The sequence below is a fragment of the Halichoerus grypus genome, chromosome 12, assembly GCF_964656455.1.
Source record: "Halichoerus grypus chromosome 12, mHalGry1.hap1.1, whole genome shotgun sequence".
NCBI lineage: Eukaryota > Metazoa > Chordata > Mammalia > Carnivora > Phocidae > Halichoerus > Halichoerus grypus.
In genome coordinates, this window is record NC_135723.1 from 18,075,003 (window position 1) to 18,093,801 (window position 18,799).

Below are 18,799 nucleotides of genomic sequence, written 5' to 3' on the forward strand. Positions count from 1 at the left end.
GTACAAAATGATAAGGATTCTTGCATTATTCTAAAAATTTGTGTGATTTCTTGATATTTCTAGGAATCTCTTGCATGTGGTCTTTAATTCTTAAACTTTGAGGGTTTTTGATGTGATCATTCACATTGCCCTAATTTTCATTAAAAAAACCAGTCTTGCACAGGGAAGAGGATTTGCCGTGACCCTGGGAAACTGAAAACAGAGAGATGTTGAGGGATAGGTGGGTACTGACTCTGCTTTATCTTTTCAGATTAGAATATGCTGAATTAAGTTCAAGACCTAAGAGAATCTAATGTTTAAAAACATTTTTACAGGGAAAGCATATAATAGCATGGCAAAAATCAGCTGGTTTGGGGGTTTTTTTGTTTCTGTTTTTTTATTTTTTATTTTCTGTTTTCAGTTTTGGCACAACTCTACCTGCACTTCCCATTAGGAAAGCAAGGGGCTGGTGAAAAGGCTGTGTCTTCTTCGGCTCTACGTTCAACTATAAGCGTGTTTGTGTTTCTACTAATAACTCATCTCAAGTAAACCTTTATCACCTGTATTTTTTTCTTCTGTGTCAGTGTTTGCGCCCTCTAATATGGAGAGAGACCTTTATTCTACCTTGTGGTTACAAAGAAAAGTACCTAATACAGCAAATTCTTAATTTTCAGGTTGTTGCAAGACATGAAGATTTACTAGCACAAGCAACTGGGATTGAGTCTTTGGAAGGTATGTTTCCATTAAGTACTATAAATTAGATTGAGCTAGACCAGGGATTGGCAAACTTTTACTGTTAAGGATCAGATAGTAAATATTTTAGACTTTGCAGGCTATACCATTTCTGTTGCAACTACTAAACTCACTCTGCTGTTGCAGAGTGAAAGCAGCCAGACAATATTTAAATGATTGTGGCTGTGTCCCAATAAAACTTTAATAAAACTTTATTGACCTCTGAGCTAAACTATTTGGGTTCAAATCCTTGCTTTGCCACCTAATAGATATGTGACTATGGGAAAGTTATTAACCTTTTTGTGCCTCCCTTTTATGTATAAAGGAGGAGTATTAAAATGTACCTATATGGTATTATTTTGAGGGCTAAGTGAATTAGAAAAATGGTTAGAACAATTCCTGGCACATATTTAGTGCCTCTATAAAATTAACAAAAAATTGTTAATTAATAAAAACATCAATACCACCAGAGTGAATAATAGTGGAAGTAGGCTTGAATACTTTCCTTATTTTTGGCTTTCTTTGAAACTTTTTTCAATGAAAGTATAATAGAATAATGATACATTGGGGGCACCTGGGAGGCTCAGTTGGTTCAGCGTCTGACTGTTGATTCAGCTCAGGTCATGATCTCAGGGTTGTGAGACTGAGCCCCGAGTCAGGCTCCGTGCTCAGTGCAGAGTCTGCTTGAGATTCTTGTTCTCCCTCTCCCCTCACTTGTGTGCATGTGCGCGAGCACTCCCTCTCTCTCCCCAAATAAAACCTTAAAAAAAAGAATAATACATTGGATTTTTATTTTTATGAGTCTTATTATTTTTGATTGGCTAAATCTTCTATGAATTTTTCATTCTCTTGATTAAATTAAACTATGTCTTATAAATATGGAATGTTAATATGTTTTACATTATCACTTGTGTTGTGATTACTATTATTAATCCTTACACATTAAAAGAAAACTAAGTGATATTCCCTATGTTGATCAAATTCTTGAGGAGGAAGGATATTGCTTTCTAGGATGCAATATTCTTTAATGCTTCCCCCAGTATTTTTTATGCACTCAAAGGCATTAACTTATTCTCAGCATGTATACTGTTTCTCAGACATCCTGATGAAGAACTTAGTATTTGAGGGAATAATAGTTTGTTATTTGAATATTTAGGATGGATATCAGACTATTGTTTTTGGGAAAACTGAGTACTGACCACTTCCTATTGGAAATTAATTATTTTTAATCTCATAGTATTTTATGTGTTTCTGGAAGCAAGTAAATAATATCTTGTTTTAATGGTGATTTTTTTTAAAAAACAAATGATAAGTGATTTTTTCATTTGTAAAACTCGTAAGAATGGCTAGTAGTACATTGATTCTGAGTGTATTTAGGAGTAGATGAATCATCACAACAGAAATAGTTCTCATTGTGGTTTTCTTATATGCATTTAGGTCTATAATGTGATTGTTTTTCCCAAAATGCTTTCAGTGATTATAACATTTAAAATATATGGTTAGACTGAGTTAGAATGACTATCCATTGGATGAGTATATGAGGTACAAAGACTGCCTTCTCTGAGTTCTTATGATAATCTAAGCATCTTCTCTGGATTATTTGAACATAAAACGTCAAAGCATGAATTAGCATTCATTTTGGCATGATGTGTATCTCTGAGCACTTACTAGAAATTTGAGATACTGAAAAATAAGTGATCTGTATTTGAAAACAAATATTATCCCAACTTCTACTTCATCTGCTTTTTTCCCCCCAAATACTGAATTTTTTTTTTGCTACGTAAGTAGTTTGGTAGTACGTTTATTGAACCTATTTTATTAAAAGTTGCCCCCTATTCATTTTCATTCGTTTATTCATTTAAATATTAGTTGAGAATTTGCTAGGTTCCAGACAGCTATAACAGAGTCCCTGTTCTTACGGGATTTAGAGGTATATTTAATTAACCCTATTTTATTGAAAAGAGATATCCTCATTCCTTCATTCATTTGTTCACTTAAACAGTGACTGAGACCTTGTTAGGCACCAGGCACCTATGAACAATAGAGTCACTTTTCTTATGGAACTTATGTTCTAATGCAGGGAAGCAGACAAAGAAAATACACAAATGGGAAACTTCAGATATTTTTAAGTCCCACAAAGAAAATAAAATGAATGATTGGGTGGAGGAAGGGGAGCCCCTTACTTACTAGCTAGGATGGTCAGGGGAGGCCTTTTTGAGAAGATGACATTTGAGCTGAGAACTGAATGATGAGAAACAGCCACCACATGAAAAGTGGGAGAAGAGTGTTGTAAACTGAGAGACCAATAAATGGGAAGGTAGGAATTACCTTGGGATGTATGAGGACAGAAAAAAGGCCAGTATGAGAGGAATTTAATGAATGAGGGAGAGAATTGTAGATGAGGTTCTTGGGAAAGAATTTTGATTTTTTCATTCTAAATACAGTGGTAAACCATTGGAGGGTTTTTATTAGGGGTATGATGTATAAGACTAATGCTCTAAAAAGTTTTCTCTGATGGCTCTATAGGAAAGTAAGTAGAATCAGGGGTACCAATTTAGAAGATACCAGAAGAGTAGAAATGATGGTGCCTTGGATTAGAGTGGTAGATGTGAGAGAGGAAAGTGGGTGGGATAAAATGGGGGCAGAGCTGATAGGGTTTGTTGATGGGAGATGAAAGGGCTGAGGGAAAAATGTCACCAAGTGTGATTCCTAAGATTTTAACCTGAAAAATGGGATAGATGATGGTATGGGTAACTGAGATGGGTTAGAATGGAGAAAATTATAATTTTGATGGGGCAGAGGTGGGACAGAAGTTATCTTGGGTGTCTTAAATTAGAGGTGTGTGTGTGTGTGTGTGTGTGTGTGTGTGTGTACGTACATAGGTAGGCAGGCAAAGAAAATCTAGATATGTGTACATATTTGTGGATGTGTGTGTATAAAATTGGTATTTTATTGAATAGATAGTGTTTAAAACATTGGAATTGGGTGAAATCCCTAAGAGACATTGTAGATGGAGAAGTGAAACTGAGGATAAAATCTTGGAGTACTCCAGCATGTAGGATTCTAGCAGAGGAGGAGCCACTAATACAATAGAAAGAACCCCAGGGAGTGTGATAACTTGGAAGCCCAGAGGGAAAAAAAATGTCTTAGGGAGGGAGTGGTTTAACTGTGTTGTGAATTTCAGAGAATTGAGCAAGATGGAACTGACAATAGGATTTGGCACCTTGGGGGATTTCTGGTGACCTTGATGAGATCTATTTTGGTGGAGTGTATATGAAAGTCTATTTGAGAGTGGGTTGTGGAGAGAATAAGATGTAGGGATGTGATGATAACAAGTAAGGGCAGTTCATTCCTGGAGGTTTAAGGTCAGGGAACCATAAAACCAGCAGAAAAATGGGAATTCTCCGGTCCCAAGAGGATTCTATTGGACTGAGCCATACTAAAGCTTAATTGTATCTGATAATGTTTATTAGTTCTACTATTACTTCATCTAATATATGACAGAGTTCTGTACCTAAGTTTATTTAGAATGTTATGTTTTAAAACTACAACTATGCCAGTTAAATGTGAAAACTGAGTTTAAAGAGTGGAGTTCAAAATAATTAAAACTGTAATATTGAAAAGCTTATTTTCAGGTATATAAAATAGTAAAGTTTAAAATCTATCTTCCTGAAAATATTTTTACAGTTTTGTAAGAAGTTAACCATCATGTTGTGTATGTAGAGAATAAAGACGATACTATCCTTGCTCTCCACGTGTATTACTTATCTAGCATATAATTAATTTAATAAATATTCATTGCCATTGGAAGTAGTCTAAGTTAAGCTTAGGTCATACAGTAGTGAATGAAAAATACACTTTCCCTAACCTCCAGGAATTTACAGTTTAGTGAGAGAGTAAAAAATTTAACAGATACGCAAGCGGATATGTAATTACCTAATGTGATTAGTGCCATGAAGGAAATGTATGCTGTAGAAGAAAATAACAAGAAAATCTAAATCAGTTGGGGGATCTTTTAGTAATTGTTTCTGTTAAGCCAAGGCTTGACGAATAGTGGGGGTTTATCTAGTGGGAACTTGGGGGTGCAGTTGAGTGTTGGAGAGAAAGTACACCATTTCCAGATGGTGCAGGGCCTTGAAGACCAAGCTGTGGACTTCAGTTTTGACGTGGAAGCAAAGGGGAGACTGGAAGGGTTTTAGCAGGGAATATTGTGCTACAATGTGCACCTTTAAAGAGCACTCAGGCTTCTTCTTTTGTGACTATAATACAGTACACATGAACTGTACTTTAATTTCATAGATACTATACATAATTTCATACATACTATAATTTAGTACCATTAATTACATTTACAGTGTTGTGCAACTATTACTATGTAGTTCCAGAACTTTTTCATCACCCAAAGTGGAAAACCCTATGCTCCTTATTCAGTCACTCTCCATTTGTCAGACTTGTTTAGTGGAACAAGATTTGGAGGGGGAGACTACTCAGAGGCTTTAAAAATAGTTCAGGTAAAAGATATTGGTTGTTTGATGGTGGCAGAAAAATTGAAATTTTTCTATATATGGGTATGTGTACATGTATGATTTTTTCTTTTAATATAATTTTTTCCCCCAGTTGGAGCCCTTGTAAATTTGTGAAGTAATGGAAACTATTATGTTTTCCTAGGTGTTCTTCAGATGATGCAGACAAGAATTGGAGCTTTACAGGGAGCTGTTGATAGGTACTTCTGTTCATTTTGTAAATAAGTGAAATGGAAAGAAATTTAACCATTGATATTTTGAAGGTGATTTTATTGTCACTCCTCTTTCTTTTTCTTTAGGATGAAAGCAAAAATCGTGGAACCATACAATAAAATAGTAGCCAGGACTGCACAACTCGCAAGACTTCAGGTAGGTTCTCACTTTTCATTTCTTTATACTTTATTATTTATTTTGTTCTTATAAGTGGACAAATTCAAGAGAATGAATTCTGAGGAAATAAGGGGATATGAGATGAAAGGGGAAAAATACTAAAGAGCTTTAAGATACACAGGGTTTTTTTGTTTTTTTTTGTTTTTTTTGTTTTCTTTTGAGAGAGAGGGAGAGAGAGAATCTTTTTTTTTTTCAAGATTTTATTTATTTATTTGACAGAGAGATAGAGAGCACAAGTAGGCAGAGAGGCAGGCAGAGGGAGAGGGAGAAGCAGGCTCTCCACTGAGCAGGGAGCCGGACATGGGGCTTGATCCCAGGACCCTGGGATCATGACCTGAGCTGAAGGCAGACGCTTAACTGACTGAGCCACCCAGTCGCCCCAGGAGAGAGAGAATCTTAAGCAGGTTCCACACCCAGCACGGAGCCCAACCGGATGAGGGGAGCTTGATCTCACGATCCTCAGGTTATGACCTGGGCCGAAATCAAGAGTTGGATGCTTAACCGACTGAGCCACCCAGGCACCCCAAGGTACACAGTTTAAAAGAATACAAATCTGAACCATTCACGTGAATTATTTTCATTCTTATTATTACAGTGTATAATAATTTACTAACTTATTAAGACTCGAAATTATTTGTACAATAGAGAACAGGAAGAAACCTAACATTTATGCCGTGACCAAATGTAAGGAACCCAAACTTAAAACTTGTTCTAATAGGAGTGCTTGTGCATTTTTTGGGAAATTCAGTTTTTGATTAGATTAGTGATTTTATGACCTTTATTTTTCCAAATATTTTTTCTGTTCCTCCCCTTTCCTTCTGGGACTGCAATTACAAATGTACCAGGCATCTTAAGAATGTCTCACAGATCACTGGATTCTCTGTTAATTTTTTTCCACAGTCCTCTTTTCCCTGTGTGTTCTGTTTTGGATAATTTTTATTGCTTTGTTTTCAAGTTCACTTATCATTTTTTTCTGTACTGTTCAATCTGCCCCAATCTTATTCAGTGTATTTTTCATTTAAGACATTTTTGTTTCATCTGTAGAAATTTGATTTGGGTCTTTTCTTACTTTCCATTAATCTACTTAACCTTTTAGACATACAGAATATTATTAAAATAATGACTTTAATGTCTTTGCTAATTTATAGAGTGTGCCAGTCATACCATAGTCCAGTTTGAGAACATTTCCATCACCACAAAAAGATCCCTCAGGTCTGTTGGCCATTGTCTTATTTTATTTGGGCTGCTATAACAGAATATCATATATTGGGTGGTTTATAAAGAGAAATTTCTTTCTCACAGTTCTGGAGCCTGGAAGGCTGAATCAGGGTGCCAACCTGGTCATGTCCTAGTGAGGGCCCTCTTTTGGGTTGCAGATAATCATTGTCTTTTCTTTTTTCTTTTTTAAATTAAGTTTTTAATTTTAATTCCAGTATACTTAACATATAATGTTCCATTAGTTTCAGGTGTACAATATAGTGATTCAACAATTCTATATATTACTCAGTGCTCATCATGAATAGATAGTCATTTTCTTGTTGTATCCTCAAATGGCAGACAGGGCAGGAGAGATTTCTCAGGTCTCTTTTATAAGGGCACTAATCCCATTCATGAGTTGTTCGCTTTCATGGCCTAATCACCACCCAAAGTTCCCACTTCCTAATATCATCACATTGGGGGTTAGGATTTCAACCCATGAATTTTTTTTTTAACATTTCATTTTTTTTTTCCTTTATCATGTTAAGTGTACTCTTTAATCCCCATCAGCTATTTCCCCCTTCCCCCACCTCCCTCCCCTCTGGTAACCATCAGTTTGTTCTCTATAGTTTAGAGTCTGTTTCTTGGTTTGTCTTTCTTCCCCCCCCCCCCCTTTGTTCATCTGTTTTGTTTCTTAAATTTCACATGAGTAAGAGCATATGGTATTTGTCTTTCTCTGACTGCCTTATTTCGCTTAACATTATCCTCTCTAGCTCCATCCATGTTGTTGCAAAAGGCAAGATTTTAACCTTCGGTCTCTTCCAGCCATCATGACGTACCTATTCTCACTCCCAGTTCTAGGCAGTCGCTAATCTATTTTCTCTCTCTATTGATTTGCTTTTTCTGGTCATTTCATATAAATGGAATTGTACAAGATATAGTCTTTTGTGTCTGGCTTTGTTCACTTTGCATAATGCCTTTGAGGTACATCCACGTTGCAGAATGTCTTTAGGAGTTCATTCTTTTTTTTTAATTGGTGAATTCTGTTCTATTTTATGGTTGTAACACGTTTTGTTCATCCATTCACCAGTTGATGGATATTTGGATTGTTTCTAGTTTTGGCTTTTATGAATAATGCTGCTATGAACATTTGCTCACATGTATTTGCATGGACCTGTGCTTTCATTTATCTTAGGTAGATTTCTAAAAATGGAATTGCTGGGTTGTATGGTAAGTTTAATTTTTTAAGGAACTGCCATATTGTTTTCCAAAGTCCCTATACTATTTTATATTCCCATCAGCAATGTAGGAGGGTTCCATTGTCCGCACATCCTTACCAACACTTGTGTTCTCTCTTTTTTGATTATGGGCCTTCAAGTGGGTGTACAGTGGTATCTCATCAGGATTTTAGCTTATGTTTCGTGAACGGCTAATGATATTGAGCATCATTTCATGTGCTTATTAGTCATTAGTATATCTTCTTTAGTTAACTCAGTCTATTCATATCTTTTAGGCGTTTTAAAATTGGGTTATCTTATTGTTCTGGTTTTTTTTTATTGAAGAATAATTGACACAATGTTACATTAGTTTCAGGTGTACAACATAGTGATTCAACAACTGTGTACATTATGCTGTGCTCACAAGTGTAGCTACCATCTGTCATTATATAACACTATTACAGTACCATTGACTGTATTCTCTATGCTGTACCTTTCATCCCTGTGACTTACTCATTCCATAACTGGAAGGCTGTACCTCCCACTCCCCTTTACTCACCCCTTTCCTGTCTGCTGACCATCGGTGTGTTCTCTGTATTTATGGGTCTGTTTCTGATTTTTATGTTTGTTCTGTTTTTTAGATTCCACATATCATTGAAATCATATGATATTTGTCTTTCTCTGTTTGACTTATTTCACTTAGCATAATACTCTCTAGGTCTATCCAAATTGTTGCAAATGTCATGATCTCATTCCTTTTTATGGCTGCATAATATTCCTGTGTGTGTGTGTGTGTGTGTGTGTGTGTGTGTGTGTATGTATACACCATGTCTTCTTTATTCATCTATCAGTGGACACTTAGGGTTGCTTCCATATCCTGGCTATTGCAGATAATGCTCCAGTGAACATGGGGTGCATATATCTTTTTGAATTAGTGTTTTTGTTTTCTTTGGATAAATACCCAGTTAGGAATTTTTTTATATATTATGCTACAATATATAATTTGCAAATGTTTTCTCACAGTAAATGATTTGTAAATCTTTCTCCCAGTCTATTGCTTGACTTTTCTTTTTTTTTTTTTTTAAGATTTTATTTATTTATTAGAGAGAGACAGCAAGAGAGAGAACACAAGCACGGGGAGTGGGAGAGGAAGAAGCAGGCTTCCCGGGGAGTAGGGAGCCCAATGTGGGGCTCGATCCCAGGACCCTGGGATCATGACCTGAGCCGAAGGCAGACACTTAAGGACTGAGCCACCCAGGCGCCCCTGACTTTTCATTTTTAAGTGGTGTCTTTTGAAATAGAAAAATTGTAAATTTTGATGAAGTCCAAATTATCAAATTTTCTTTTATGGATTGCTAGCACCATTTCTTGAAAACAACTTTTCTTTCCCTGTTGAATTTTTTTGTTGCCTTCATAATATTTGATTGGCTAAATATGTGGGATTGTTTCTGGACTCTTTACTCTCTTCAGTTGATCTAGTCTTTTGCCTTTATATTAATAGTACACTATCTTTTTTTTTTTTTTTTTAAAGATTTTATTTATTTTTCAACAGAGAGAGAGAGAGACAGCGAGAGAGGGAACACAAGCAGGGGGAGTGGGAGAGGGAGAAGCAGGCTTCCTGCTGAGCAGGGAGCCCGACGTGGGACTCGATCCCAGGACCCTGGGATCATGACCTGAGCTGAAGGCAGACGCTTAATGACTGAGCCACCCAGGCGCCCAATAGTACACTATCTTGATTACTGTAGCTTTTTACTAAGTCTTCTTTCAGCCAAATGATCTTGAAAAAGGATACTATTTTAGTACCTTTGCAATTACCTATGAATTTTAGACTCAGTTTACTAATTTCTACTAAAAAGCTGGTTAGGATTTTTTTTCTAGTATCATTTGTGTTTTTAATATACTAGAAATTTCTTCTTACACAATATTTTATTCTATTTTTTGTAGTGTAAGAGGTGTTATTTTTATTTTATTCCCATTATTCTCTTTATTGAGAGTATTGGCGATATTTTTGTCTCACTCCTAGAGTACAAAAAGGTAGTTTTAGAACTGCAAACCCATATTACAATGAAAAGCAAGATAATTCAAGTTCTTCTTAGAATAAAGTCAGTTTTGTTCAAGGCTAATCTCATAGCTCTGGCTGATACTCATCTTGATGAACTTTCTTATTTTCTTTTTAAAATTTATTTTTTATTTTTTAATTTTTTTAATTTAAATTCAAATAATAACATAGTGTATTATTAGTTTCAGAGGTAGAGTTCAGTGATTCATCAGTCTTACATAACACCCAGTGCTCATTACATCATGTCCCCTCCTTAATGTCCATCACCCAGTTACCCCATCCTTCCACCCACTCCAGCAACCCTCAGTTTGTTTCCTATGATTAAGAGTCTCCTATGGTTTGTCTCCCTCTCTGATTTTGTCTTGTTTTATTTTTCCCTCCCTTCCCCTATGCTCTTCTGTTTTGTTTCTTAAATTCCACATATGAGTGAAATCATTTGATAATTGTCTTTCTCTGATTGACTTATTTCACTTAGCATAATACTCTCTAGTTCCACCCATGTCGTTGCAAATGGCAAGATTTCATTTTTTTGATGGCTGAGTAATATTCCATTATATATATATATACCACATCTTCTTTATCCATTCATTTGTTGATGGACATCTAGAAAAGCTGGTTAGGATTTTGACTGGAAATGTGCTGCATCCATAGGTGAGTTTGGGGAGAATTGACATCTTAACAATATTGAATCTTCTAACTCATGAATATGTTATCTCTACATGTATGTAGGTCTTCTTTAATTTCAGCCATATTTTGATTTTGGTTTTGTTAAATTTATCTTTAAATATTGTTTTGTTACTGTACTAAATGGTATTTTTAAAAAAATTCTATTTTTCTATTGTTCATTGCTATTTTATATAGAATTGGTTTTTGAAAATTGACTCCATAAAGGAAATAATGAAGGTTTTTATTTATTTATTCTTTTAAGATTTTATTTATTTATTTGAGAGAGAGCACAAGCAGGGGTGGGGAGGGAGTGACAGAGGGAGAGGGAGAAGCGGACTCCCTGCTGAGCGGGGAGCCTGATGCAGGACTTGATCCCAGGACCCTATAATCATGACCCAAGCCAAAGGCAGAGCTTAACGTACTGAGCCACTCAGGTGCCCTGCAGGTTTTTTAAATTAAGTTTTCTCTTCATATTGTTAGTAGGTATAGAATAACTTAATGCCGATATTGTTTGAAGATAAAGAATGTGGATAAGACAATGAGGGATTGATAACTAAGCAGCTCTGATTTTCTTAGTAAGCCATTGGAACATCTCCTGTGAGAGAGATTGTGTTAGTCATGGCAGAAATACAAAGATGGGTGAGATGGTACTTGTTTTCAAAAGTTTATGTTATGGTTAAAGGAAATATAACTATACAAAATGACCTAATAAAATACTGGTTACATAAATGCCAAGATAAATCAACAATAATTCACAGGACAGAGAAATTATATGCAATTGGATTGCTTTCTGAAGTTTTTAATGCTTAAGAAAGGAGATAGGCTTAAAGAAGTAGGCTGTGGACAGCTTTGAAATAAATCTTTAAGAATGAATGCAATTGATAAAGGTTTTAAAGAATAGGTAGGATTTGGGTAGGCTAAGCTGAGAGTAGGGAATTATAGACAGAAGGAAGAATATGACAAAGGCACGAGGTGGAGGTTTGCAGGGCATATCCAGAGAATGGCAATGAAAGTGTGCATTAAAAGGATTAACTCAAGCCATTTCCCCTTGTCCTCCTTACTTATTACATGTATCTGTCAGCATACTTCACTAAAGACAGACCTGGCTCAGTCATCTTTACAATGAAAGTCTTTACATCATAGTTTCTGGCTTTAGTACCCATAGTAATCCACCCATCATTCTGTCCTCACTCTTCTTTGACTCTAGTAACTCCAGTTATGATCTTCATCTGAAGTCTACCTGAGCCATCTACTCCCATGACCATACAATTCACCTCTGAAATCCTAAACCCTTATGATCCAATTTCTTTTTTATATCTCCACTGATTTTCCAGCTTTCTCAGTACCTTACCTCAGACCTGTTATTTTTTTTAATAGCTTTATTGAACTATAATTCACCTAATTGTACAACTAAATTTTCTGAACTTCCTGCCCCCTCTAACTCTCCAAATTTGGTCTGTACCTGTACATTTTTTTGTCTTTCCCAAATTGCTTCTTTCTATCTAAATCTTATTCAAGTTTTTTATTAAGCTGTATATAAATTATAGGGTTTTTTTTTTTGGTCTGAAACTATATCTTTAACTTTTGTAGGTAAGTTAAAGATATGTCCAGAAAAAAATGTTTTTTTTTTTGTTTTTTTTTTTAATTTATTCATGAGAGACACAGAGAGAGAGATGCAGAGGGAGAAGCAGGCTCCCAAGGAGCAGAGAGCCCGATGCGGGACTCGATCCCAGGACCCTGGGATCATGACCTGAGCCGAAGGGAGACGCTTAACCATCTGAGCCACCCAGGCGCCCGAAAAAAATGTTTTTATATTCATTTTTATCATATTTGCCATCTTTAGAATTAACAGTACCATCTTTTGATTCTTTTTATGTATTTTCTTGTAGTACTGTGACTTTTCAGTTACTAAAAGACCTTTAATGTTAGATGCAAGCACAAAATCTATTAAGGACCTAACAGAAAAGAAGTGTTTAATGAGTTAGGCTTCTATGTGTTGGAGAGTGTTGGTTTGGTCTATAACACAGGTCTATGTTACACATTGCACTTATATTTTGACTTCAATGTGACTACTTTTGATAGAATTTTTAATATTTGGGGCACTTTCTTGAATGGAGAATACACATCACCTGTATTTTATTTTTTTAAAGTAATCTCTACACCCAATGTGGGGCTCAAACTTCGTTAGAACCCTGAGATCAAGAGTCGCATGCTCTGCTGACTGAGCCAGCCAGGCATTCCTCATCACTTATATTTTAGAAATTTCTAGTTTGTCTTTTAGATTTATTAAATAGTAACTCATTAACATTAAGTAATCATTACCTCTTTAAATGTTAATAGACTATTTATGCAAGTAATCGTTCAAAACTTAGAAACTCAAGAAATTCTATTGCCCCAGACATTTAAAAACTGGTTACAAACTTACTTAACCAAATTCTTTTAAACATTTAAACTAAACCATAAATTTGATAAGATTTTCTTTTTTAAAATTATTTTTTTATTTAAATTTTAGTTAATGTACAGTGCAATATTGGTTTCTGTAGTAGAATTCAGTGATTCATCACTTACATAAAATACCCAGTGCTCATGCTAAGTGCCCTCCTTAGTACCCATCACCGATCTGGCCCATGCCCCACCCACCTCCTTCCATCATTCCTCTATTTGTTCTCTTTTGTTAAGAGCCTCTTATGGCTTGTTTCCCTCTCTCCTTTGTTTCTTTTTCCCCTTCCCATATGTTCATCCGTTTTCTTTCTTAAATTCCACATTTGAGTGAGATCATATGGATTTGTCTTTCTCTGACTGACTTATTTTACTTAGCATAATACACTCTAGCTCCATCCATGTCATTGCAAATGGCAAGATTTCATTCTTTTTGATGGCTGAATAATATTCCATTATATATATACCATATCTTCTTTATGCATTCATCAGTCGATGGACATTTGGGTTCTTTCCATAGTTTAGCTATTGTTGATAATGCTGCTATAAACATCAGGGTGCATGTATCCCTTTGAATCTGTATTTTTGTATCCTTTGGTTAAATACCTGGTCATGCAATTGCTGGATTGTAGGATAGTTCTATTTTTAACATTTTGAGGAGCCTCCATACTGTTCTCCAGATGGCTGTACCAGTTCGCATTCCCACCAACAGTGCAAAAGGGTTCCCTTTTCTCCGCATCCTTGCCAACACCTCTTGTTTCTTGTGTTGTTAATTTTAGCCATCCTGACAGGTGTGAGATAGTATCTCATCATGGTTTTGATTTATATTTCCCTGATGATGAGTGAAGTTGAGCATCTTTTCATGTGTCTGTTAGCCATCTGGACGTCTTTTTTGGAAAAGTGTCTATTCATGTCTTCTGCTCATTTCTTAACTGGGTTATGTGTTTTTCGGGTATTAAGTTTGGTAAGTTCTTTGTAGATTTTGGATACTAATAGATTTTGGATACTAACTCTTTATCTGATATGTTGTTTGCAAATATCTTCTCCCATTCCGTAGGCCGCCTTTTAGTTTTGTTGCTTGTTTCTTTGCTGTGCAGAAGCTTTTTATCTTGATGAAGTCCCAATAGTTCATTTTTGCTTCTGTTTCCCTTGTCTGTGGTGACGTGTCTAGTAAGAAGTTGCTATGGCTGACGTCAAAGAGGTTTCTGCCAGTGTTTTCCTCTAGGTTTCCTTTCTCACATTAAGGTCTTTCATCCATTTTGAATTTATTTTTGTGTGTGGTATAAGAAAGTGATCCAGTTTCATTCTTCTGCATGTTGCTGTCCAGTTTTCCCAACACCATTTGTTGAAGAGACTGTCTTTTTTCCATTGGGTATTCTTTCCTGCTTTATCGAAGATTAGTTGACCATATAGTTGTGGGTCCACTTCTGGATTCTCTGTTCTATTCCATTGATCTATATGTCTGTTTTTGTGTTATGAAAGAAATTGAAGAGGACACAAAGAAATGGAAAAGCATTCCGTGCTTATGGATTGGAAGAATGAACATTGTTAAAATGTCTTTATTACCCAAAGCAATCTATACATTTAATGCAATCTCTATCAAAATACCATCGGGATTTTTCACAGAGCTAGAACAAACAATTCTAAAATTTGTATGGAACCACAAAAGACCCCAAATAGCCAAAGCCATTCTGAAGAAGAAAAACAAAACTGGAGGCATCACGATGCTGAATTTCAAGCTATATTACAAAGCTGTAGTCATCAAGACAGTTGATATAGTTTCCTAAATGCTTTAAACATCTTCAAGAGCAGACTGCAAAACATATAACATACTGTAGTGATTATATTCAGACCAACTCTGGTAACAGAAGTGCAAATACCATCGATTTGGTTTTTTGGAATATATATCTTCTTAATCTTATTCCAGTTTTTAATTCTTTTTTCTTTATTACTATTTTTTTTCCTTCAGGGTTATAACAGTCTTACTGTATCCAAACAAAAAAAAAATTCTGTCTCCCATCAGCAAAATTCTTTAGTTAATTTATTTGTGGTTATGGCATGGCATCTGGTTTAATAGTCTGATTTAAGCCTGAGTAACTGCTTGTTAGCCTGAGGCCCTTTTCATAATTAAGTTTCACATGTTACATCATATGATATTTATTCTCTGCATTTTGTTTAGATTGTGCATTTTTAAAACTTGGTATATTTAGAAATATTTTTAGTTTTGTGTATCAGTTGTATCTCATGGCTTGTCTCATGGTTACATAGATTTTGCTGAAAAAAACAAATGTGTCTTAACATATAATTAATAGATTCATCTAAAGGACTTATCTATACAGGAATTGGCAAACTTTTTTTGTAAGTGGCCATGTAGCAAATATTTTAGGTTCTTGGGCTACCATATCTCTGTTGCAACTATTCAACTATGTTGGCTGTGTTTCAGTAGAATTTTATTTACAAAATGAGGTGGAATATTATTTTTGTCTGCCAGTTGCTAATTCTTTTTCTGTTCAGTGTAGATCTGTTTTCTTTGGGACATTCAGTTAATCAGTTTTGAAGTGTAGTGTTGGACTTACTTTTTAATTGTATGTTGTGTGTGACTACTGGTGGACTCCTCTTCTAGTTATTACATGAGATCTTTAGAGATTGGTGCTGATTGATACAAGACTCCCAGTTTTTCTGGTTGTTAAGTACAATCGCTAGTACTAATCAGGCCTTTCTGTTTTGAATACTACTACTTTTTCTGGAGTCATTTGGTTCAAAATGATTCTTGTTTAGTTTTCTATGCTTAATTTTTTTTCTTTGTTTTATAAACCAATATGCACTCAAAAGAAATGAAATACTGATATATCTGTATTAACACTTATTAAATCATTGAAAAATTATACTGTTCTGCTTATCTTCCTGTGACCATCTTTGTCTCCTTCAGATTATTCTTTTCTCTTTTGAGTATCAATTTGTACTTAGGATCTTTCATAGACTCAACCTCTTCCAATTAATATTATGTTTTATTTTTAGTTTTTTTATTTAAGATTTTATTTATTTATTAAGATTTTATTTATTTATTTATTAAGATTTTATTTATTTGACAGAGGGGGAGAGAGAGAGAGCACAAGCAGGGGGAGCAGCAGGGAGAGGGAGGAGTAGGCTCCCTGCAGAGCAGGGAGTCTGATGTGGGGCTCACTTCCAAGACCCTGGGATCATGACCTAAGCCGAAAGCAGATGCTTAACCAACTGAGCCACCTAGGCGCCCCTATTTATTTTTTTTAGAGAGAACATGCACGTGAATGGGGTGAGGGACAGAGGGAGGGAGACAGAATCCTCAAGCAGACTCCCGCCCAGCATGAAGCCCCATGTGGGGCTCGATCCCAGGATCCTGAGATCATGACCTGAGCAGAAATTGAGAGTTGGATGCTTAACCTACTGTGCCATCCAGGTGCCCCATCTTCCAGTTGGTTTCAGTTACTGCACTCCTACTGATGCTCAAGCTATCAGTTTGATCATTTGGAATCCATTCAAACTGGCTTTGTTTTTTCAGTGAGCCATTGCCATTTTTGAAAGTATCTTTATTCTCTGAGGGTGATGGAATGTTCTAGACCCAGTCTGATGCTTCCTGCTAGAAGAAATAGGATTAACTAACTGCTAGGCATCCTGGTTTCTTTCTTTCTTTCTTTTTTTTTTTTTTTTAAGATTTTTATTTATTTGACAGAGAGAGACACAGCGAGAGAGGGAACACAAGCAGGGGGAGTGGGAGAGGGAGAAGCAGGCTTCCCACGGAGCAGGGAGCCCGATGTGGGGCTCGTGGGATCATGACCTGAGCCGAAGGCAGACGCTTAACAACTGAGCCACCCAGGCACCCCGGCATCCTGGTTTCTTTTAGTGAATAATACTATAAACCAAAATTTGAATGTAGGGGAATTGATGAGAATTGATGCTGTTAGCAGCTTTTTATAATGGACGTAGCAGAAGCTATTTTTTTATGCTCATTAATTCACATTGATTTTTTTGTATTACGTTGAAGAGTTTACCATCTTAATCATTTTTAAGTGCACTGCTAAGTATATGAACATTGTTGTGTAACAGATCTCCAGAACTTTTTCCTCTTGTAAAACTGAAACTCTAAATGCCTTAAATATGAATTTCTCTTTCTCCCTCCTGTCTTCCCTCTTAGAGCCCACCTTTCTACTTTCTGTTTCTTTTTGACTAGTTTAGCTATTTATATGAGCAGAATATAGAGTATTTGTCCTTTTGGCTTATTTCATTTAGCTTAATATCCTTGAGGTTTATCTGTGTTTTAGCATGTGACAGAATTTCCTTCTTCTTTAAGACTATACATTCCTTTGTATGTATAGACCACATTTTCTTTATTCATTAATCCATTGATGGACATTAGGGTTGCTTCCACCTCTTGGCTATTATGAAGAATGCTGCAGTGAACATGGATGTGCAAATATCTCTTGAGATCCATTCTGCTTTGAATTGCTTTGGAGATATACCCAGACCATATGGTAATTCTATTTTTAATTTCTTGTGGATCCTCCATCCTGTTTTCAGTAGTGGCTGTACCAGTTTGCATCCCTACCAGTAGTGCCCGAGTTCTCCAGCTTTTCTGCATTTTCGTCAGCACTTGGTATTTTTTGTTCTTTTGGTACTGGCTATGCTAATGGGTGTGAGGTGGTATCTCATAGTGGCTTTGACTTTGATTTCTACTACGATGAGTGATATGGAGCATCTTTTCATATGCTTGTTGGCCTAGGTATATCCTAGGAATGGGATTGCTATGGTTATAGGATTTCTGATCTTTGGCTTTATTATGTAATGCCAAACTATTTTCCCTAAGAGTTATGTCATGCATACCAGCAGTATATGAGTTGGCGTTAGTTTGTATCATTGCCAACATTTAGGGTTGTCAAACTTCTTATTTTTTGCCACTTTTGGGTGTGCCATCGTTTCTGTTTCGTTTTTCAGGGAAGTAATTACTAAAGAGACTGAATACCTGAGATAAGTCCTCTGTTGTGGTTTCAAATAAACCTTTGTGCTTGTTCGTTCTTTCTTTCTTTCTTTCTTTCTTTCTTTCTTTCTTTCTTTCTTTCTTTCTTTCTAATATCTAGCTGGATAAAAGTGAAATTTACCATTTTTTTCTTTTAGGATTGGTATTTTATTTATTTATTTTTTTGTCTTGTTTAAGAGAACTTTCTCTACCCTGAGCTCATGAAGATATTCTGTATTGTCCTATGTCATATGTTTTGGTCTATAATATACCTGCAATTGTTTCTAAGTTTACTGATCTATTTTTGTAAAGTGTCTGATCTGCTGTTACTTCCATCCTGTGTGTTTTTGATTTTACGTATTTTTCATCTCTAATATTTTGTCTTTTTATATCTTTCCTTTCTAAATTTTATACTTCTTGAATGTATAGAGTATGTTTATAATAGATATTTTAGTATTCAGATCTTCATTATTTCTGGGTCTGTTTTTGTTGATTGACCTTTCTTCTTGTTATGGGCTTTATTTTTTTACTTATTCATGTGCCTGGTAAGTGAGGACTGGTTTTAATTCTTTGTTAGTGCATGTCCAGAGCAGCCTTTAGTCAGGCT

General features: G+C 35.6%; 1 protein-coding gene across 1 annotated transcript in view; it reads left to right on the forward strand.

Moving 5' to 3' along the window:
- Positions 1 to 18,799, forward strand: part of COG5 (component of oligomeric golgi complex 5) — a 304,245-nt gene that overhangs the window by 7,973 nt on the left and 277,473 nt on the right. The window contains exons 3-5 of the mRNA XM_036101377.2: positions 654 to 711; positions 5,380 to 5,434; positions 5,534 to 5,603. Of these exons, the coding sequence (XP_035957270.2) occupies positions 654 to 711; positions 5,380 to 5,434; positions 5,534 to 5,603 (183 nt within the window). The remainder of the gene's footprint in view (positions 1 to 653; positions 712 to 5,379; positions 5,435 to 5,533; positions 5,604 to 18,799) is intronic.